This window comes from Macaca fascicularis, chromosome 7 (genome assembly GCF_037993035.2).
Source record: "Macaca fascicularis isolate 582-1 chromosome 7, T2T-MFA8v1.1".
Taxonomy (NCBI): domain Eukaryota; kingdom Metazoa; phylum Chordata; class Mammalia; order Primates; family Cercopithecidae; genus Macaca; species Macaca fascicularis.
Window position 1 is genome coordinate 125,437,261 of NC_088381.1, and position 19,145 is coordinate 125,456,405.

General features: G+C 40.4%; 1 protein-coding gene across 5 annotated transcripts in view; it reads right to left on the reverse strand.

Moving 5' to 3' along the window:
* SLC35F4 (solute carrier family 35 member F4) overlaps window positions 1–19,145 on the reverse strand; it is a 294,422-nt gene that overhangs the window by 29,262 nt on the left and 246,015 nt on the right. For 3 of the 5 annotated variants that reach the window (XM_045396482.3, XM_005561351.5, XM_073997442.1), the window contains 2 exons: window positions 7,479–7,664; window positions 2,691–2,988 (listed from right to left, as the gene is read on the reverse strand). Coding sequence is in view for 2 of the 5 variants with exons in the window: in XM_005561351.5 (XP_005561408.3) it covers window positions 2,691–2,988; window positions 7,479–7,664 (484 nt within the window). In the remaining 3 variants the exon portion in view is untranslated. Of the gene's footprint in view, window positions 1–2,690; window positions 2,989–7,478; window positions 7,665–19,145 lie in introns of those variants that run through there. The other 2 variants (XM_073997441.1, XM_005561352.5) reach the window with 1 other exon arrangement.

Sequence of the window (19,145 nt, forward strand, 5' to 3'; positions counted from 1 at the left end):
TGAGGTCAAGAGATTGGGCCCATCCTGGCTAACATGGTGAAACCACGTCTCTGCTAAAAATACAAAAAATTAGCTGGGCGTGGTGGTGGGTGCCGGTAGTCCCAGCTACTCGGGAGGATGGGCAGGAGAATGGTGTGAACCTGGGAGGTGGAGCTGTCAGTGAGCTGAGATCGCGCCACTACACTCCAGCCTGGGTGACAGAGTGAGGCTCCATCTCAGAAAAAGGAAAAAAAAAAAGACTTCATGACTAAAACACCAAAAGCAATGGCAACAAAAGCCAAAATTGACAAATGGGATCTAATTAAACTAAGGAGCTTCTGCACAGCAAAAGAAACGACCATCAGAGTGAACAGGCAACCTACAGAATGGGAAAAAGTTTTTGCAATCTATCCTTTTGACAAAGGGCTAATATCCAGAATCTACAAAGAACTTAAACATCAAAAAGTGGGCAAAGTAGGTGAACAGGTACTTCTCAAAAGACATTTATGCAGCCAACAAGCTATGAAAAAAAGCTTATCTTCACTGGTCATTAGAGAAATACAGATCAAAACCACAGTGAGATCCCATCTCAGGCCAGTGAGAATGGTGATCATAAGTCAGGAAACAACAGATGCTGGGGAGGATGTGGAGAAATAGGAACACTTTTACACTGTTGGTGAGAGTGTAAATTAGTTCAACCATTGTGGAAGACAGTGTGACGATTCCTCAAGGATCTAGAACTAGAAATACCATTTGACCCAGCCATCCCATTATTGGGTATATACCCAAAGGATTATAAATCATCCTAAAAACACACATGCACACATGTTTATTGCGGCACTGTTCATAATAGCAAAGACTTGGAACCAACCCAAATGCCCATCAATGATAGACTGGATAAAGAAAATGTGGCACATATACACCATGGAATACTATGCAGCCATAAAAAGGGATGAGTTCATGTCCTTTGCAGGGCCATGGATGAAGCTGGAAACCGTTCTCAGCAAACTAACACAAGAACAGAAAACCAAACACTGCATGTTCTCACTCATTAGTGGGAGTTGAACAATGAGAACACATGGACACAGGGAGGGGAACATCCCACACTGGGGCCTGTTGGTGGAGGTGGGGGACTAGGGGAGGGATAGCACTGGGAGAAATACCTAACATAGATGATGGGTGCAGCAAACCACCATGCTACGTGTATACCTATGTAACAAAACTGTACGTTCTGCACATGTATCCTAGAACTTAAAGTATAATAAAAACAGAAAAATCTGCCAAGTCACTGTAAAAGGTGATCACAAATTAAACACTCTTCAAGGCCAAATGAATAAAGAATAATTAGTACATGCACCTTCAAAAGAAAGAAAATGGTAGTTGAGGCCAGGCATGGTGACTCACGCCTGTAATCCCAGCTCTTTGGGAGGCCAAGGTGGTCCGATCACTTGAGACCAGGAGTTTCACAGCAGTCTGGCCAACATGGTGAAACCCACCTCTACTGAAAATACAAAAAAATTAGCTGGGCATGGTGGCACACGCTTGTAACCCAAGCTACTCAAGAGGCTGAGGCAAGGGGCGAAGGTTATAGTGAACTGAGATCGCGCCACTGCACTCCAGCCTGGGTGACAGAGCAAGACTCTGTCTCAAAAACACAGAAAATAGAATTTGAAGATAGACCCTTCCAAGTTAAGTTTATAAGAAGAGTCTTATAATGTACCAACTGTAATAATTTCTTTTCATTTGGTATAGGGGTAAGAAAGATTTTGGCCCCTGGAAGACAAATTTATTCTGCTAAGGAATAAGTCCATGTGGAGGACTCTTCTTCCGTCTGCCATCTACTGATGTCCCTATTTTTTTTTTTTTCCTGGGTGATTAGAGCAATTTTCCTGGAAGTCACTTCTCAGCATCAGGCTTTTCCCACTTCATGGAGCTGTCCACTAAGCAAAGGTACTTGGACCCAAATGCTGCTTTTGCCTCCCTTGAGTGCCATGCAGCGCTGGGCAACATCAGCCCTGTCAGCTTCCTGAGCTATCCAAGAGGGGGTTACAGAAGCCAGGTTTAGTACAGAACAACCACTGGAACCATAAGACTTTAAGCCCAACCACCACTGTTCATGGTTAGCAAGGAAACAGACAAAGCCCCCATGTGCATCTAGCCAGCAAAGAGTGGCATCTTTTCAAGTTTCTTAGTCCCAAACTCCCCATTGCATGAAATCAGGCTGTGTCATCTGCTAGGCATCTCAGTGTCAGGAATATTGAGCAAATGTTTGTGTAACAATTAATCTTATTAATACCATTTTTTTTTTCTGAGCTTGATGCACTAGGATGTTCTTATAAAACACGACTTTCAGAAACAGATCTAGATTTAAATCTTGGTTTTATTATTTATAAGTGTATAACCTTGGATGAGTCATTCAACCTTTCTGAATTTGTTTCCTCTTGTCTTAGAATGGGGATAACACCACCTTAAAATGTAAATGTTACCACCAGTCATAAGACATGCAAAAGCACCAGTACAGTGCCTCCCATGTTATAGACACATATTTTTAAGGAAGGACTGATTCTGCTTCTAGTGCTCGTCACCAACCTTAGATCTGGCTTCTTCACATACCCCAAAAAACTCAACTCATATTCCCAAGATATAAAAATGGGCATATTTTCATAAAACATTTCAATAATCTCTTATTGGCCAGTTAACATGAAACCTACCTGAATTTTTTCATTGGAGATTGCTTTTCTTGAGCAGTGGCTAGATGACCAGAATAATAGACTGGGAAAAACATAATGTTCCAGTTTGTTGAAAACCAAGTCATGAAAAATGGGCAATAGAAGTTCTTATAAGTAATTTTTACAATCTGTGTAGTTCCAACCCAAGACGATGATACTGACAAGATGATCAAGAGTCCCCAGATGCCCTTCAGAACCATGGACGTGCAGGACAGGCAGCGAGCCTTGATTCTGTTTTCTTGGCTGCTGTTCTCAGAATGAGTCTGTGTCCCATCGTCTGCTGGAAACAGGAAAGGAATACAAATGTGTGGAAAGCAGGTTATGAAACAGCAATCAAATATATCAGCTCCTTAAAAAAGATGGATGAAATCAAAGAGGCAGACAGTAGAATTACCAGTGATTTTCTTTTCTACCATCATTTGAGGAGACTGATAACTTCGGCTCACTTTTTCTCTGGACTCTCTGCTCTACCCAATACAGTAAGCATCTGAGTCCCCATCCAGTCCATGAGGTTGCTCATGGACTTGATGGATGCTACGCTGTTTTCCAGTGTGCCCTTGCCTTGTAAGAGCAGTACACATCCCAGCCCCCAAAGACTGGTCTTGGCCCCATGCCCCGCTTTCTCCTATCAAATGTGAGAAGATGTGAGGCATAACACCTCCCATAAGAAGCCTTAGGAAGCATCCCAAGGTCCTACCAGCTCTCTTGTTCTTCCCCTCTGTCATTACAATGTAAAACACCAATAGAAACTGTTCTTTCTGTCTGTATGGGGAAATGAGCAGAATGCAGCCCAAGCTGCTCTGTATGCACCAACATGAAAAGGGAGTGAGAAACATGTTTCCATTTTCCTTTTTTTTTTTTTTAAGTTGTAGCAAATGGCCTGGTGTTGTGACTCATGCCTGTCATCTCAGCACTTTGGGAGGCCAAGGCGGGAGGATCACTTGAATTCAGGAGTTCGAGACCAGCTTGGGCAACAAAGCGAGACCTTGTCTATGCAAAAAAAAAAAAAAAATTTGCAGGGGGGTGGGGCATACACCTTTAGTACCAGCAACTCCAAAGGCTGAGGTGGGTGAATCCCTTGAGCCCAGGAGTTTGAGGCTGCAGTGAGCAATGATTGTACCACTGCACTCCAGCCTGGGTGACAGAGGGAGACCCGGTCTCTTAAAAAAAAAAATGCAGCAGAGATGATTACTAAATTAAAAGTAATGTGTCCCAAGAATAGAGCAAGTCCTGACTACACAGTCATTTCCCACCTCATCACAAATGACTATTTAATATATTTCTGGGAACACAATAAATTCTGCTTTGTACATTTACTAAGAAAATGTAGCAGCAATTTTACAGCACCCTAAAATAGCCAAAACTCTAAAAGTGATAATCATGAAGGCTGTCTCCCTTCATGGAAAAAACAAGTTAACATAATGAATTCATGTACTAAACAGGAACAGAGGTCACTCGGAGTCCCTGAGCTGAGATCCCAGATGATAATTGTCTACGAGATTCTCTTGTGTCTCCAGGGACCCCACTTAAGCACGAGGCCTATGCTGAGGGTTAAAGTCGCGCAGCCCAGAGATTGCCAATGGCAGTGTGTGGGGCCCGCTCACTTTGTGTCTCCAGAACCTGCTGGCTCTGCTGCTGAATGTGTTCCTACTGCTTAATGAGCCAGGTGTGGCTGCCCCACTGTGTTAAAAACCTTTACCTAGTTAAGGCTTTCTGATATAATCACTGGGGGGAAGGGAGAAGAAAGTCTTGAAAGTGAATTCTCCACTGGGGAATATAAACCAAGTAACTATGAACACAGCAACCACTGCATGACTATAAGCCTTATAAACAGTACTGAATTCTCAGAGCCTCGGCATCCAGAAGATGAAAACTGGCCATCTTTTATTCATTCATTCATTCAACAGAATCTTATGGAGACTACCAGGCGCTAGTTAGCTACTTGGATCCTAAGGGTTTGAATATGAAAGACTTGAGCCCACGGTCTAATGGAAAGCCAGAAACATACTCAACACAGTGTGATAAGAGCCAACTCGGACAGATACAAGGCCAGACAAGTACTGTTGAAGAGTCTGGGGGGGATATGATCAGAAAAAACGTCCATGATGCAGTGACACTGAGATGAGTCTGGAAGTGTGAGTTATTCAGCTCCTTCAGCTGTTTACAGACAACACCATCTCTTGATAACAGGTCTGCAAATTTCCTCCATGACCATGTGGCTTATGCAGAGAGTAGAAAGAAAACCAGGATAAATAAGAGGATAGAATGAGAGAATCTTGTGTTGAGAGGCCAAGAAAGGAACACAAACCTGACTTACTAAGTAGGTATTGTCATTCCCACTTTACAGATGAAAAAGCTGAGACTTGTGTTAAGGGTTGTCCAAGGTTGAACCCAATCGAAACTTTATTCTGAGCACCGGCATGGCTAGGACTTCAGCCCTTAGCTTTCCATTCAAGCACAGCAAGTTTCAGACTAGTTTGGGAAAAAAGTTCTGTTTCCTGACAGGAATGGCGCTCCTGCATGAAATTTAAAAAGCGATACTTAAGAGAAAGGTGTACCCTACTACACTTCAGATCTCATGATTCCTAGGGACTGTCTTATAAAGGAGGAATAACTCTACAAAGATTCTGAGACAATATCTGCCTTTACTGTCACCTTATTTGAAGAATGCGTCTGCATCACCACTATACTATGGGTGTGCTTTTGATGGCACCAGTAGTCACCTACATCTTTTCATAGTATTGACTCTAGGCTTCTTCTGTTAACTAGATTGACTGTTGCCAATTCTTTAATTTTACAAAGCACAGAAAGATTAGGTATCCAGAACTCTTTCATTTTCTGACCACTTTTAACATGATTTTCTATAGTCCTGCTTAGATTTTGTTATCATAAAATTGGTTTACCAGGATTCTATCCATTTCTGTGTACCTTTATCAAGTCATGCAAATTGACAGTGGAGGCCACTGGAATTTGGAAACATGAAATTAAATCCTAGCCCTGCCATTGTATGGCATTGAGTACATTTTAAAATTCCTTTCTTAGCTTCTTTATCTGTCAAACAGTGATAATAGCTATCTCATAGAATTTATTTTGAGATTAAGTCCCATAATATCCATGAAAGCATGGTGAGCTTCTCTTCAGATTATTCTTTTCTTCTTTTTGGTGCACTGGAATATCCCCAAGTGCTTCCAATAATCACAGAAAGAGTAACTTATGTTCCAGACGATCTTTAATGGTACAGTCTATTGAAATTTGTAATCTGTGTATGATAGATAGGGCATGTCTTTATTAACCAGTGTGTCTAATTAACTGGAACATTTTGTTTTGCAAACAACTGGGATAATAGGAATATTGCAATTTATTAAAGCCAATTAAAACTTTCTGAAAATTTAAGATGCCATTATTTTTCTTTGTTTTAGTTTTAGCCTTGGGGTTCACATAGTGTCTGAGATATCATTTTAAAATACTGTTTTTGAAGAATGTATTTTCTCATAAAAAATACATTCTCAAATGAGTAGGACCCTTGAAGACGCTTTCACATCTCTCTTCCTCTGTCTACCCTTCCCCCACCCCTAACTGAATCCTCTGAATTGTCTTGTTTTTTTTAAGGCAGTTTTTCCAAATTTCTAGAGGTTACTTTTGTTGTTGTTGTTCTTTTTACTACCAACTTATTTTGGTGGTGTATTTTCTTGTTTTTGCTGCTGCTGTTACTATTTTTGAGGATGAAAGAGATTTTAGTATGTTGCCAGCCAAGCTGAAGGAACAAATGGAGAGAACAGAGAGGAAACAAATGGAGAGGAGTAAATGGGCCAGAAGAGATGTAGGTGGGGCGATCATGGACACAGGTAGGGGGGCTAAAATTGGAAAGGTAGAAAGACACACATACCACAAGTCATCCCACAGCGATGGTAACTGGTAAAAGCACAGAGACACTGAAGTCGACAAATGCATTTGTAAGTGTACAACCGTTTGCTCTTTTCAGGAACGTGGAAGTATGGTCGGTCATACAATAAGAGGAAGTGAATATGAACAGGGGACTTGAGTCCATTCCCTGAGGAAGGCAATAAGATGTCCACTACCAATAAGTAACAGTACTGGCCAGCAGCCTAGTGGACCCAGCTGCATTTAAAAACTATAAATTTTGCTGGGAAACTCATGAGCATAGTTACAAGATTTATCTAGCAATTCCTGTCAGTAGCCCAGGAGTTGGTGAGTGGTCAGGTGGATGTGAGGAAAAGCTAAAGTCTCAACTGATCAGAATATGCTGATCAGGGAAGCCAGTGAAGTTTCCTGCAGAAAGTATAAAACTGGGAAAACTAAAAGGGCTCCAGGGACTAATAGTTCTGATGAGGACAAAAGCAGATTCTGTGATTTTGCTGGTGTTTTCAATCTTTTCAGGATGGGCACATTGTGCTGTTACTGAATCCCCAGGCTGAGATTAAAAGATGCAGGGTTTTGATATTTTGAAGATGAGAAAACTACCTACCTTGTAAACTTCACCAGGAGTCATTGTCTAACCATGTGTTAAGTTACTCAACTACAGGTTTTGGCATTCAGTTTCTCTGCCATACTGTAGAGTATAATAGAGTGCCACTAATAGATTGTATCTATATATTTTCCTTCTTCCTTATCCTTTGGCTTGATAAATCTTCCCCACATGTACTCATAAGAGTCCACCTAACATCTCTGCATTCTGTGACAATGGTGAGGTCTTTCTATTTAGAAGCTTACTAGGATGTACCATTATTTAAGAGGAGGTCACCCACATACCTGATCTGTTCTGTCTCTCAACTCTGTGTCCACAAACTCCTGAGGATCCTCGGTTCTGAAGTTCAAGAATAGGAGCAGAGGAATCTTCGGTGACAGATAGCGGGGACAGTTGTCTACTGATGCCACTGTGTGAACTGGGGCAGTTGGCTCCTGGTTTACATCGAGTGACTGATGATCTGGAGGTACCTGGGAAGACAGAGTACACCAGTTTGAGAACTGCCTGAAGAAAAAACTGGAAGTAGATTTTATGTATTTATTGATTGTTTGGAAACAGGGTCTCACTCTGTCGCCCAGGCTGGAGTGCAGTGGTGTGATCTCGGCTCACTGCAGCCTCTGCCTCCTGGGTTCAAGCAATTCTCCTACCTCAGCCTCCCAAGTAGCTCAAATTACAGCTGTGTATTTTTTTGTAGAGACAGGGTTTCACCATGTTGGCCAGGCTGGCGGAAGTAGATTTTAAAGGCCTGAGCAGTAAAGTATATGGTCGCAACAATCACAGTCCTAATGAGCTTATTTCAAATTCTATAAAAGGGGCTCGTAAAAAGAAAATGCTATGGCAAGGTCTGTGCCTATAAGATAAAGACTCTTTTAGAGAAATCTATTAGCTAGAAATGAACACTAGAAGATGATGTTTGGATTGGTACTTGTGTTCAGAATTAACACTTAACACAGTCAAATAGCTTAAGGCAAGGAAGGCACAGGGTTCTGTGATTTTCCACTCCACCCTTTTCTTTCTAAGGCTGTCAATTTCCTAACTGGTGAAACTGCCAACAGTGTTTCCAACAAACTGACTATACACTTTTCCATGGGATTGATCACTAAAATTTAATTTCATTGTGTCTTCTCAATCACCACTAGCCTCTATTTGGTGTTATAGATAAAAATCCTCCACAAGCCAACCCCCCTCCCAATTCTGATTAATGGTCCAAGAATCTCCAACCCCAGGTCAGCCTCATGGGTCTGCAGCCAGTATAGTCACACAGGGTGCTGTGCTCAGAGGGCCCATCCTGCCACTTCCCACCCCTCAGCCCCAATTTTCCTATCCAAATGATGCATCTATCAACATTAAGAGATTAACATTGATACATCACTATTAACCAAATTCCAAACTTCATTTGGATCTCACTAGTTTTATCACAAATGTCCTTTTTCTAGGACCCTATTTAGGGTACCACATTACATTTAATCGTCATGTTCCTTTATCCACCTATGGTCTGAGACAGTTGTTCAGTCTTGTTTATCATGACCTTGACAGTTCCAAAGAGACCTGTTGAAGTATTTTGTAGTCTCTCGATTTGAGTTTGCTAGATATTTTATCTCATGGTTATATTTGGCTCATGGATTTTTCAGGAAGAACACCACAGAGGTAAAGAATCCTTCTCATGTAGTATCAGTCATGACATACTACCAACATGACTTGTTATTGATGATGTTAACTGTGATTACCCGGCCAAGGTCGTGTTGGCCAGGTTTCTCCTCTGTCTTTTTTCCCCTTTCCATGCTCTGTTCTTTGGTAGCCAGTCACTAAGTCCAGCCCACACTCTGGGGTGGGGAAGAGGGGGTGCTAATCCTCACTTTCTGGAGTGGGGGTGGTCTACATGTATTATTTGGATTTCTTCTGTAAAGATAATTTGTCCCTTTTCCTCCTTTATTTATTCACAATTTATTTGTATTAGTATAGACTCATGAATATTTACTTTATACTTTGGGTTATGATCAAACCTGCATTGTTTATTATTTCACTCAAATTATTCCAGCTTTGGCCACGGTGAGCTCTTTTAGATGGGCTTCTGAGTACCTTTGATTTGTCCCCATTCTTTTGTGGTTGAGCTCTTCCTTACTTTCTGGCACTGCAAGATGCCCTGGGCTTATCTTATAGTTTCCCTGCCCCACTCCTGAAATTAATCATTTCCCCAAGGATTTCTATTTCTTCTATTTCTTTGGAATGATGGTTGCCAGAGTCTAGGATGGATAGTGGGTTGAGGGTGGAGGGAGTGGGGACAGTTAATGAGTATAAAAATATAGTTAGAATGAGTAAGATCTAGTATTTGAAAGCACAAAAGGGTGACTACAGTCAACAATAATTGATTGTGGATTGTAAAGTAACTTAGATTGTAATTGAAATGTTTGTAACACAAAGAAATGATAAATGCTTGCGGTGACAGACATTGTATGTCTGTATAAAAATATCTCATGTACCCCATAAATATATATACCTACAACACACCCATAAAAATAAAATGTACTATTTAACCTTGGATTTAGAAAATTATAAATTTATAGTTACTCAAAAAGTTAACAAACATTATATACTGACTGCTACACTTAAATTAATGCTATGTTACTATTGTTATTATAAGAGTGTCAAAAATACCTGAGGTTCTTATTTTACATATCCAGAATGTTTATTATACCTTGTACAACTATGTTCCTAACTGGACAATTCAAGTTCAATAAAAACAGACTGTATGAAATTCAGTGAACTCTCAATTATTAATGTTCTTCAAGAGTGGCTGATGCTCAGATACTCCAAGAGTCTTTTAAAATTTATCTTTTGAAATTTATTTTTTATAAGGTATGCCTTCTCCTCTTTTCTCAGGGTAATACTGGGTTTCATTTTCCCAATATTCCATTCCCAATCTCTTGGCAATTATAGGTCAAAAGGAGAAAGACTAGAAATAGGTCGGGTAGCAAGTTGGGATGGGAATGAGATAAAATATTGTGCATAGTTGCCTAAAAAGTTGGTAACTTGTGTGTAGCTAGCAAGTGTTGAATGTATAAGCCACACCAGTGATTTATCTTCCTTTCTCATTTTCACTAAAATATTATGTCTTGGCTTCCATACCTCCTGTTCCTTATGTGATATACTGCAGAGCCCATTGCTTGCTGCCAGCTGCCTCCCACTGGTCAGTTTGTGGAAGAGATCCAAGAATAGTTCATCACTGTCTTAATGCAAACTTTAAACTTCAGAGCCAGACCTGGAGGCCTGGCCCAAGTCCTGATACAATTATCTCTGATCCTTGAAGCGAAAACATTGTCCCATCCTCTATGGTCTTGTACCATTTAGTTAATCTAAAGGCAACCTTGACAAATATAAACATTCAGAACATCGCCTGGGATGTAGTCAAGTGTTATAAATAAATCATTTCTATTTTCTGTTTTGCATGCAACAATGACGGCCGGGCGCGGTGGCTCAAGCCTGTAATCCCAGCACTTTGGGAGGCCGAGACGGGCGGATCACGAGGTCAGGAAATCGAGACCATCCTGGCTAACACGGTGAAACCCCATCTCTACTAAAATACAAAAAAAAATTAGCCGGGCGAGGTGGCGGGCGCCTGTAGTCCCAGCTACTCGGGAGGCTGAGGCAGGAGAATGGCGTGAACCCGGGAGGCGGGGCTTGCAGTGAGCTGAGATCCGGCCACTGCACTCCAGCCTGGGCAACAGAGCCAGACTCCGTCTCAAAAACAAAAAACAACAACAACAAAAAACCATGAGTGCCTTAGTGGAACCAGAGATTGCAAATCCAGTTAGGAAACAGCGTTCTGACTTTACTAAGTATTGTGAATCAACTGTGTTAGGAGTAATGTGTGTGTGGTATCTCATTTGTCACACCAGATGGTCCCCTATCCTTCTTAAAGACATCTGCTCACCTGACCCATAGCAGTGGGACCATCTTGGGCCGTTTTTCTTATTTGGTCCAGAAGGAGAATATGATTTCTTTATATGCACTGGTCAGGATCTGCATGCTCCCAAATGCAATTTGATTCAACAAGTAATTACTAAGCACCTATTATGGGGCAGGTATTGTGTCAGGAGCAGAGATAGACAAATGAAGAATAGTTTGTACCTTCTTGGAACTCTCAGTTAAGCATGATGCAGACATGTAACCAATTAGCCACAGTTTGATGCAGCCAGGGGAGCAGGAAGAAAGGCAGTGAGGGATTCATTCAGAAGCCTGGAGCAGGGAAGGCTGTATGGGAGGTTACATCAAAGGTGTCTGAAGGATGAATAGAACTTAATCAGGCAGAGTTTTAGGTTGGGGAATAGGCAATACAGTCACAGGAAACCGTAGAAGCATAAACAGAGGCATAAGGTGCGTGCTATGAAGCTTAATATTAAGACAATCAGCTCTAAGATGCTGAAATCTCAGTACACAAGAGTATCGGAAATCCCATTCTTTCACCCTCACCTGTTACTTGAAAAGGAACTGTCTAATTGAGATTCAGGCAGTATACAGTGGCCAAGAAACCAGGCTGTCTAAACCTGGGGAGACCTGGTAAACAAAAATGACTATTGGGGTCATTTATTAAATAGAATATTTGACTTAATATACTAGGAATCCAAACTAAATTGGTTTAAAGCTAAAAGGGGAGTTTTTAGGAGCTTAGTAACCTAAAGAGACAAGAAGGGCTGAGTGTCCTTAAACCTCAGGAACACCTGGGACCAGGGCCCTGGTGCAATCAGTCTCATCTTCTCCATCTCTCCTTGCTGGGTACCAGCTTCATTTCTTCTCAGTTGGCTGCTGCTTACATTTCTCTGCAGAATATTTGGTTGTTTGAAGCTCCCACACTTCCAATCTCACAGCTTTAGCCTTCTGAGAGAAATCTAGCTGCACAGAGTCAAAAATCCTGAGAAAGGGACTTGAATATTATACCGATGACTTGTCCAATTTCTGTGACTAGCTGAGGGAACGTTGCAACAGGCTGAAGCTCCCAGGAAAGGAGGAGTGGAGCTGAGAATAAGGTGCCTTGGGTGTTTAAGAACTTCAAAGCAAAAGAACTATAGCCACTGAGTAAAACAACTGCTTACACAGATTGAGTATAAGACGTGTTCTCAGATAACAACTTGAAAAGCCAAATTGATGAAGGTTAACTAGGAAAAGGTCTTTGGAAAACACTGGGGGTAAAAAGCAAAGAGTCAAATGTCTCCATGCGAACAAGTGCAAGATGACTTGGAAGATACAGATAGATCAAAGTCCCAGCTATCATTCAAAGGCCTTACTATTGGCTTTTATCTCCTATGGGCACAAAAGGTTAACAAAACATCTGGCTTTACTAAGTACTATACTGAAGCTGAGCCAGAGACCTTATCCCTATTTGCCCCAAATCATGAGGCAAACACCACTGTGTAGATCTGGTGCCTAAACCTAAAGGCAGAAATCATGAATATCCAGAAGCGATTAACACAATCTAGGGAGTGTGTGTGTGTGTGTGTGTATAGAAGGGGTAGTTGTGCTATGACAAGAGGCAGCATAATATGTATCCTGGAAAGGCTGCCCTGAAAAGTAGGATACCACTGGCTATGTCACCTCAGATAAATCACTTGACCTCACTTTGCCCACATTATTTCCTTGCTGAGATTAAAGGATTAGACAAAATGATTTCCTAAATTCCCACAGCTTTCTCTTCTTCAACCTGAAGATTTTTCAAACATGTACCTGCAAATTATGCTTAACCATAAGACAACTTGGTATGTTTTCAACTCATTTTTATAGCCACTTATATGGATAGGGTTCCAGAAGGAATATATGGCAAACTCAAAACAGAACAATTTTAGAAAAGATGGTCAAGGTATAGGGCCATAGGGCAGTGGCTCTCTAAGCCTCCCACCCTAGCATCACTTGGGAACTTGTTAGAAATGCAAATTCTCAGTGCCAATATCAGACCCATTGAGTCAAATTCTGCAGTAGGGTAACCTATAGTTTTAGGAGCCTTTCAGGTGATTCCAATGTAAGTTAAATTTTGAGAAACACTGTATGTGAGAAATCATAGAGGGTAGGGCAGTATTCAGGTTTAACTACAGCTCTTACTAAACGTAGGCCTGAAGGGATGAAGGGACAGAGTGATTAGAAGAATCTGGGGCTAGGCACGGTGGCTCATGCCTGTAATCCTAGCATTTTGGAAAGATGAGGCTGGTGGTCACCTGAGGTCAGGAGTTTAAGACCAGCCTGGCCAACATGATGAAATCCCGTCTCTACTAAAAATATAAAAATTATCATGTTGAGGCAGGAGAACCTCTCGAACCCGGGAGGCGGAGGGTGCAGTGAGCTGAGATCATGCCATTGCACTCTAGCCTGGGCGACAGAGCAAGACTCTGTCTTGGAAAAAAAAAATTTGGAAGGAGAGGGTTGCTTGACTTGGGTCACGATCTTTAATTAAGGTAGGCACCCAGTTGGGGGTCTTGGGAATACTCCTTTCCTTTGATGTCCCACAGGAACTCCTTGTTGGTTAATAAACCAAAACCAGGAGATAAGACAGCCTCTTTCTTTACAGGTTCAGCTCCCAGAGAAAGTTGGGGGTAAAAAGTGGAAAAAGGATCTGGAAGAGTAAAGAAAAGACGTCCAATATTCTGTTTCTACAACAATGCTATGACACAAAGTCAGGGGTTAGATCATATGATCTCCTAACCCCCTACTAGCTTTATGATTGATTGATAATTCTTCCAAACACGCTCATGTAAATTATATATTGGCCATAAAACTAGTGCTATTTTCAACTCTTCTTTTGTAAGTGTGTTTCTTTTGAAGATCCAAGACCTTTTCCATGACTAAGATATTATAATCACTAAAGAAACGTTGAAGACAGAAATGTAACCCTGGATTTTTCTTTTTTTCTTTTTTCTTTTTTTTTTTTTTTTGAGACGGAGTCTGGCTCTGTCGCCCGGGCTAGAGTGCAGTGGCCGGATCTCAGCTCACTGCAAGCTCCGTCCCCCGGGTTTACGCCATTCTCCTGCCTCAGCCTCCCGAGTAGCTAGGACTACAGGCGCCCGCCGCCTCGCCCGGCTAGTTTTTTGTATTTTTTAGTAGAGATGGGGTTTCACCATGTTCGCCAGGATGGTCTCGATCTCCTGACCTAGTGATCCGCCCGTCTCGGCCTCCCAAAGTGCTGGGATTACAGGCTTGAGCCACCGCGCCCGGCCAACCCTGGATTTTTCACTTGATGTTGGTTGGCAGCCATAATTATTACTCTGTCATTTTTTCTTACAAAAAGAGATAAAATATCAATAACTCAACAAAATATATATGAACAGTTATATTTAGTCTTATTTTAAAACTCATATTCTGTTGATTTCAGTGGCAACAAATATTTCCTTGTAGTAGGATTATTTATTGTCATCAGTTTTGATAGGTTTTTCATAGAAACCCACATGGAATCTGGTTTAAGGGTTACCCTCTTCTTAGGTAAACATATAACCTTGAAATAACTGAAAAGGGTCAGCATGGTGGATAGTCAACGCACAAGCAATAGAAACTTTTCATTTCAATTTATTCTCTGAAAGCCGTAACTCCTCAGCCCAATTCCATTGTACTTATCAGGTATTACTCCTTATAGTTCTAACAGCTGTTAATTCATTTAATAAATAAATATGTTTTTAAAATAACTTGGCTGTTGGTTATATTATTATCTATATTTTTGTGTGCCATATATTTATATTTTAAAAGTTTTTTTCAAGACTTGCTTATTATCTTTTTACAAATGATAATTACATGTATATTATCTGAAAGCTACATTTTTGAGGATGTAAATCTGAATTATTTAGGTAGTTTTACGTGCATATTAAAACAACATGAAAAATACCTTTTAATGTTTTTTCAACTGTTATTTCAGATTCAGAGGACACATGTGCACATTTGTTATCTGGGTACACTGCTTGATTCTGGTTTGGGGTATGAATGATCCCATCACTACTGATCACAGTGCCCAACATTAAGTTTTAACCCTTTCCCACTTCCTCCCTCTAGTAGTCCCCAATGTCTATTGCTGCCATCTTTATGTCCGTGAGTACCCAATATTTAGCTCCCACTTATAAGAGAGAACATGTAGTATTTGAAAAAGCTTTTAATTTCTAATTCATTTTTTATTTACCTAAAATCTATATCTGAAAGAAAGGAGTACTAATGGTTATATTTCTGTTATAAACATCTTATCCCTAAAATAGTAATAATCCATCTAGAATACAATTTATCTTCTCTATCTGTAACCAACTTTGAAATCAAAGGTTATATCACTGCTACCTATTTTTACAAGGTAAAAATAAAAATGCCTACTATTTAATTTAGCACCCACTATGCACAAAAAACCTTATGTATATTATCTCCAGACCTCACAATACTTGTGAGTGTATTTTACTATCCCCATTTTACAGATGAGGAAAGGGAATTTCCAATAGCCTAAGTGTTGATGAAAACTCAGGTGTGTCCAATTCCAAAGCCCATATTCTCTCCAGTGTCTCTCACTGCTCTTCTGTCTTACCTCATCAGTTTTACTGAGCTCCTTCTGGAGGCAAAAATGTTACAATCTTGCTGGGAAGATAACATATATTTCCCCAAATGCTTAAATACATTAATGTGAGCAATTCAGTAGCACAGAAAATAAGGATAATTATTATTCAGAAAGTGGAGAGATTAATTTCAGCCTGGAAGGAGGAGAAAAAAAAAAAAAAAAAAAAAACCTTCATGGAGGACAATGGATTCAAACAGATCAAAAAGCAAAGCAAGGTTTTGATAGGAGGAGAGCCTAGGGCAGCTTCCAGCACAGGAAAGTGTGGATTTTGTCCTTTTAATTGTGGAGAGCAAACAACGTGTTTAAGGTGTTTTGTAGAGGGATGATGGCTTGAAAGCAGAATTTCAGGAAGGCAAAGTTGGCAAGAGAGGGTAGGATACTCACTACAGAGAGAACCTGGAGGGAAGATAACTGTTTGGAAGTTGTTAATCCAAAATGTAGTCTTTAGGGGAGCTGGAATGTCCCCTTTAGAAACTTGTCTTGCAGTAGAATCTTTCTTTTCTCTGGCTAGGATCTCGGCATTCACATGATGATGGTAGAAAGAATATTAATAATAGTATTAATAATAATGGTGTTAAGAACATAAACAATGCACAATGGTCATACCTTGTACATGTAAGCCAATTATAATTATTCTTCCCTGTCATAACCTTGTGCAATGCAACTACAGTGCCACTTCCCCTGGGCTTCCAAATGCCAGAGGAGCTCCCCTGTTATACTTGTCAAGCACGTGTTTTGGATTCATATACTAAAGAAGTGGTTGGGATCAAGACACATTTTCTCTGGTTCCCTTACTCCAAATAAAATATTATCCTTAACACTTGCTTGTTTCTATCCTTTCGGACCCTGTATCTCCCTCCAGCATCAAGCTTTAACCCTCAGTCCTGCCCAAGAATAACCCCTCTCCCTCAACTGTGGCTCCAAACACACCCAGGTCTTATTAAGTCTAAAGCTGTTTTCCTAATTCCAGCTACCTCTTACCTTGTCCAGACCTAGAACCTGTCTACTCAGCCTTGTTACTCTTTACACCTCTGTCATCTGTAGAATTCGATTGTGGAGTAACTTTGATGATTTCGGCTGAACATTTATAGAAATCTGAAATGGATGTTTAAGTATTCCTAAGATACTTATGAAACATTTTTAAAATCTATTTTGCTGATTCTAGATATGAATCAGCAGAAATACCACAAAATTGCATTTAAAGTTTTCTTTGTGTGTGATAGTCCTGGTCTTTAAGTAATTTCCCACATAACAGAAAGTGCTTTTCATTGCAAAAGAACAAACAACAATTAAAAAAAAATCTCAGCCCAGTTATCAACTCCTTAAATATATTTAATATGGCTATCTTAGACTTCTGTCCTGTGTTTAGCTACCCAGCACCCAACCCTCTTCCTGTTTAGGGGGAGTTCCTCCTCCCTCTTTATATAACTCTTAATGGGAAACAGTGCCCTACATCCTACAATGGAAGCTGAAGGAAGCCAAATAATTCTGCTTGCTCTTGGCAATAAGGTGTAGGTATGACTTGGTTTCAGCCCATCGGATGCTCCTATCCAGTCTTAGAATCTCCTGGAAGCCAGGATGGTTAAAGTCCTACAGTACCAGTAGCAACAGGATGTTGGGTAGTGATGGAAATGGCAGCGTCTCAGCCAGACTGTTACAGCTGTATGGCTTTGAAGGCCACTTGGTTCCTGCACATTTTCCAAGGCTCTGTGACGCTCTCCTCCCAAGGCCAGTCAGTAAATCTCCTTTTTGCTTAACGGCCCTAGGGTAGCATTTCAGTGGCTTGCAACCAAAAGTCCTGTCTGATACCTACTTTATAGGACCTTCCCATGCACCCAACTCTGCAGCCCCTTCCTCATCTATTCCCCTTCTTTCTGATGTCTTCACTCACTAGTTATCTTTGTATTACAGCTATCTCTATGGGTGACAGTTCTCAGACAGGGACCTCTTGAGAGCATTTAGGAAAATTTTCTGGATTTCCCACCAGTTTCCCTGTAAGAGCCCAGTGACAGACATCTTTAAGGGAGTGTAGCTGGCTGTTGCCACTGATGAGCACATGGTGGCAAGTTTTCTTGTGTAAGAGAGCTGGTTGATTCCCAATTGAGGGTAGAGAGAATCTCTTAGATGCACCAACATCACTTCTCTCCCATATCACTCCAGTCACTATGATAATGCCAACAGCAAGTGGAGATTCATTTCTATACAGTGAAAAGGCTAGTCTTAATGGTTCTGAAATAATGCAGTTTAACCCAAGAAAACAAAAATAAATTTAAGATTCACTTTAGAACACTTCTCAAAGAGATCAGCCAACTAAATTGAAGTAAAATAGATAAGAAAATACTATGCTGTATTCTAGGAACACAGCAGCAAATCAAGGAGGTGAAAGTTCTCTACAAGGAGAGTTATAAAACACTGCTGAAAGAAATCATAGATGACACAAATGAATGGAGAAACATCCCATGCTCATGGATTGGAAGAATCAATATCATTAAAATGGCCATATTGCCCAAAGCAATTTATAGATTCCACGCTATTGCTATCAAACTATCAATGCCATTTTTTCGCAATTTGGGAAAAACTATTCTAAAATTTATATGGAACCAAAAAAGAGCCCAAATAGCCAAAGCAAGACTAAACAAAAAGAACAAAATCAGAGGTATCACATTACCTGACTTCAAACTAATGCTACAAGGCTACAGTAAACAAAACAGCATGGTACTGGTACAAAAACAGACACATAGACCAATGGAACACAATAGAGAACCCAGAAATAAAGCTGCACATCTACAACCATCTGACCTTTGACAAAACTGACAAAAATAAGCAACGGGGGAAAGGATCCCTATTCAATAAATGGTGCTAGAATAACTGGCTATCCATATGCAAGAGAATGAAACTGGACCTATACCTATCACCATATACAAAAATTAACTCAAGATGGATCGAACACTGAAATCTAAGACTTCCAACTATAAAAATCCTAGAAGAAAACCTAGGAAATACCCTTCTCAATATTAGCCTAGGCAAAGAAGTTACGGCTAAGTCCCCAAAGGCAATTGAAAAAAAATTGACGAATGAGACCTAATTAAACTGAAGAGCTTCTACACAGAAAGAAAACCTATTAAGGGAATAAACAGACAGCCTTTAGAAATGGAGAAAATATTCACAAACTATGTATCTGACAAAGGTCTATTATCCAGAATCTATAAGGAACTCAAATCAACAAGAAAGAAGCAAATAACATCATAAAAGATGGGGAAAGGATATGAACAGACACTTCTGAAAAGAAGACATACAAGGAGCCAAGAAATACATGAAAAAATCTTCATCATCGCTAATCATCAAACAAACGCAAATCAAAACCACAGTGACATACCATCTCACATCT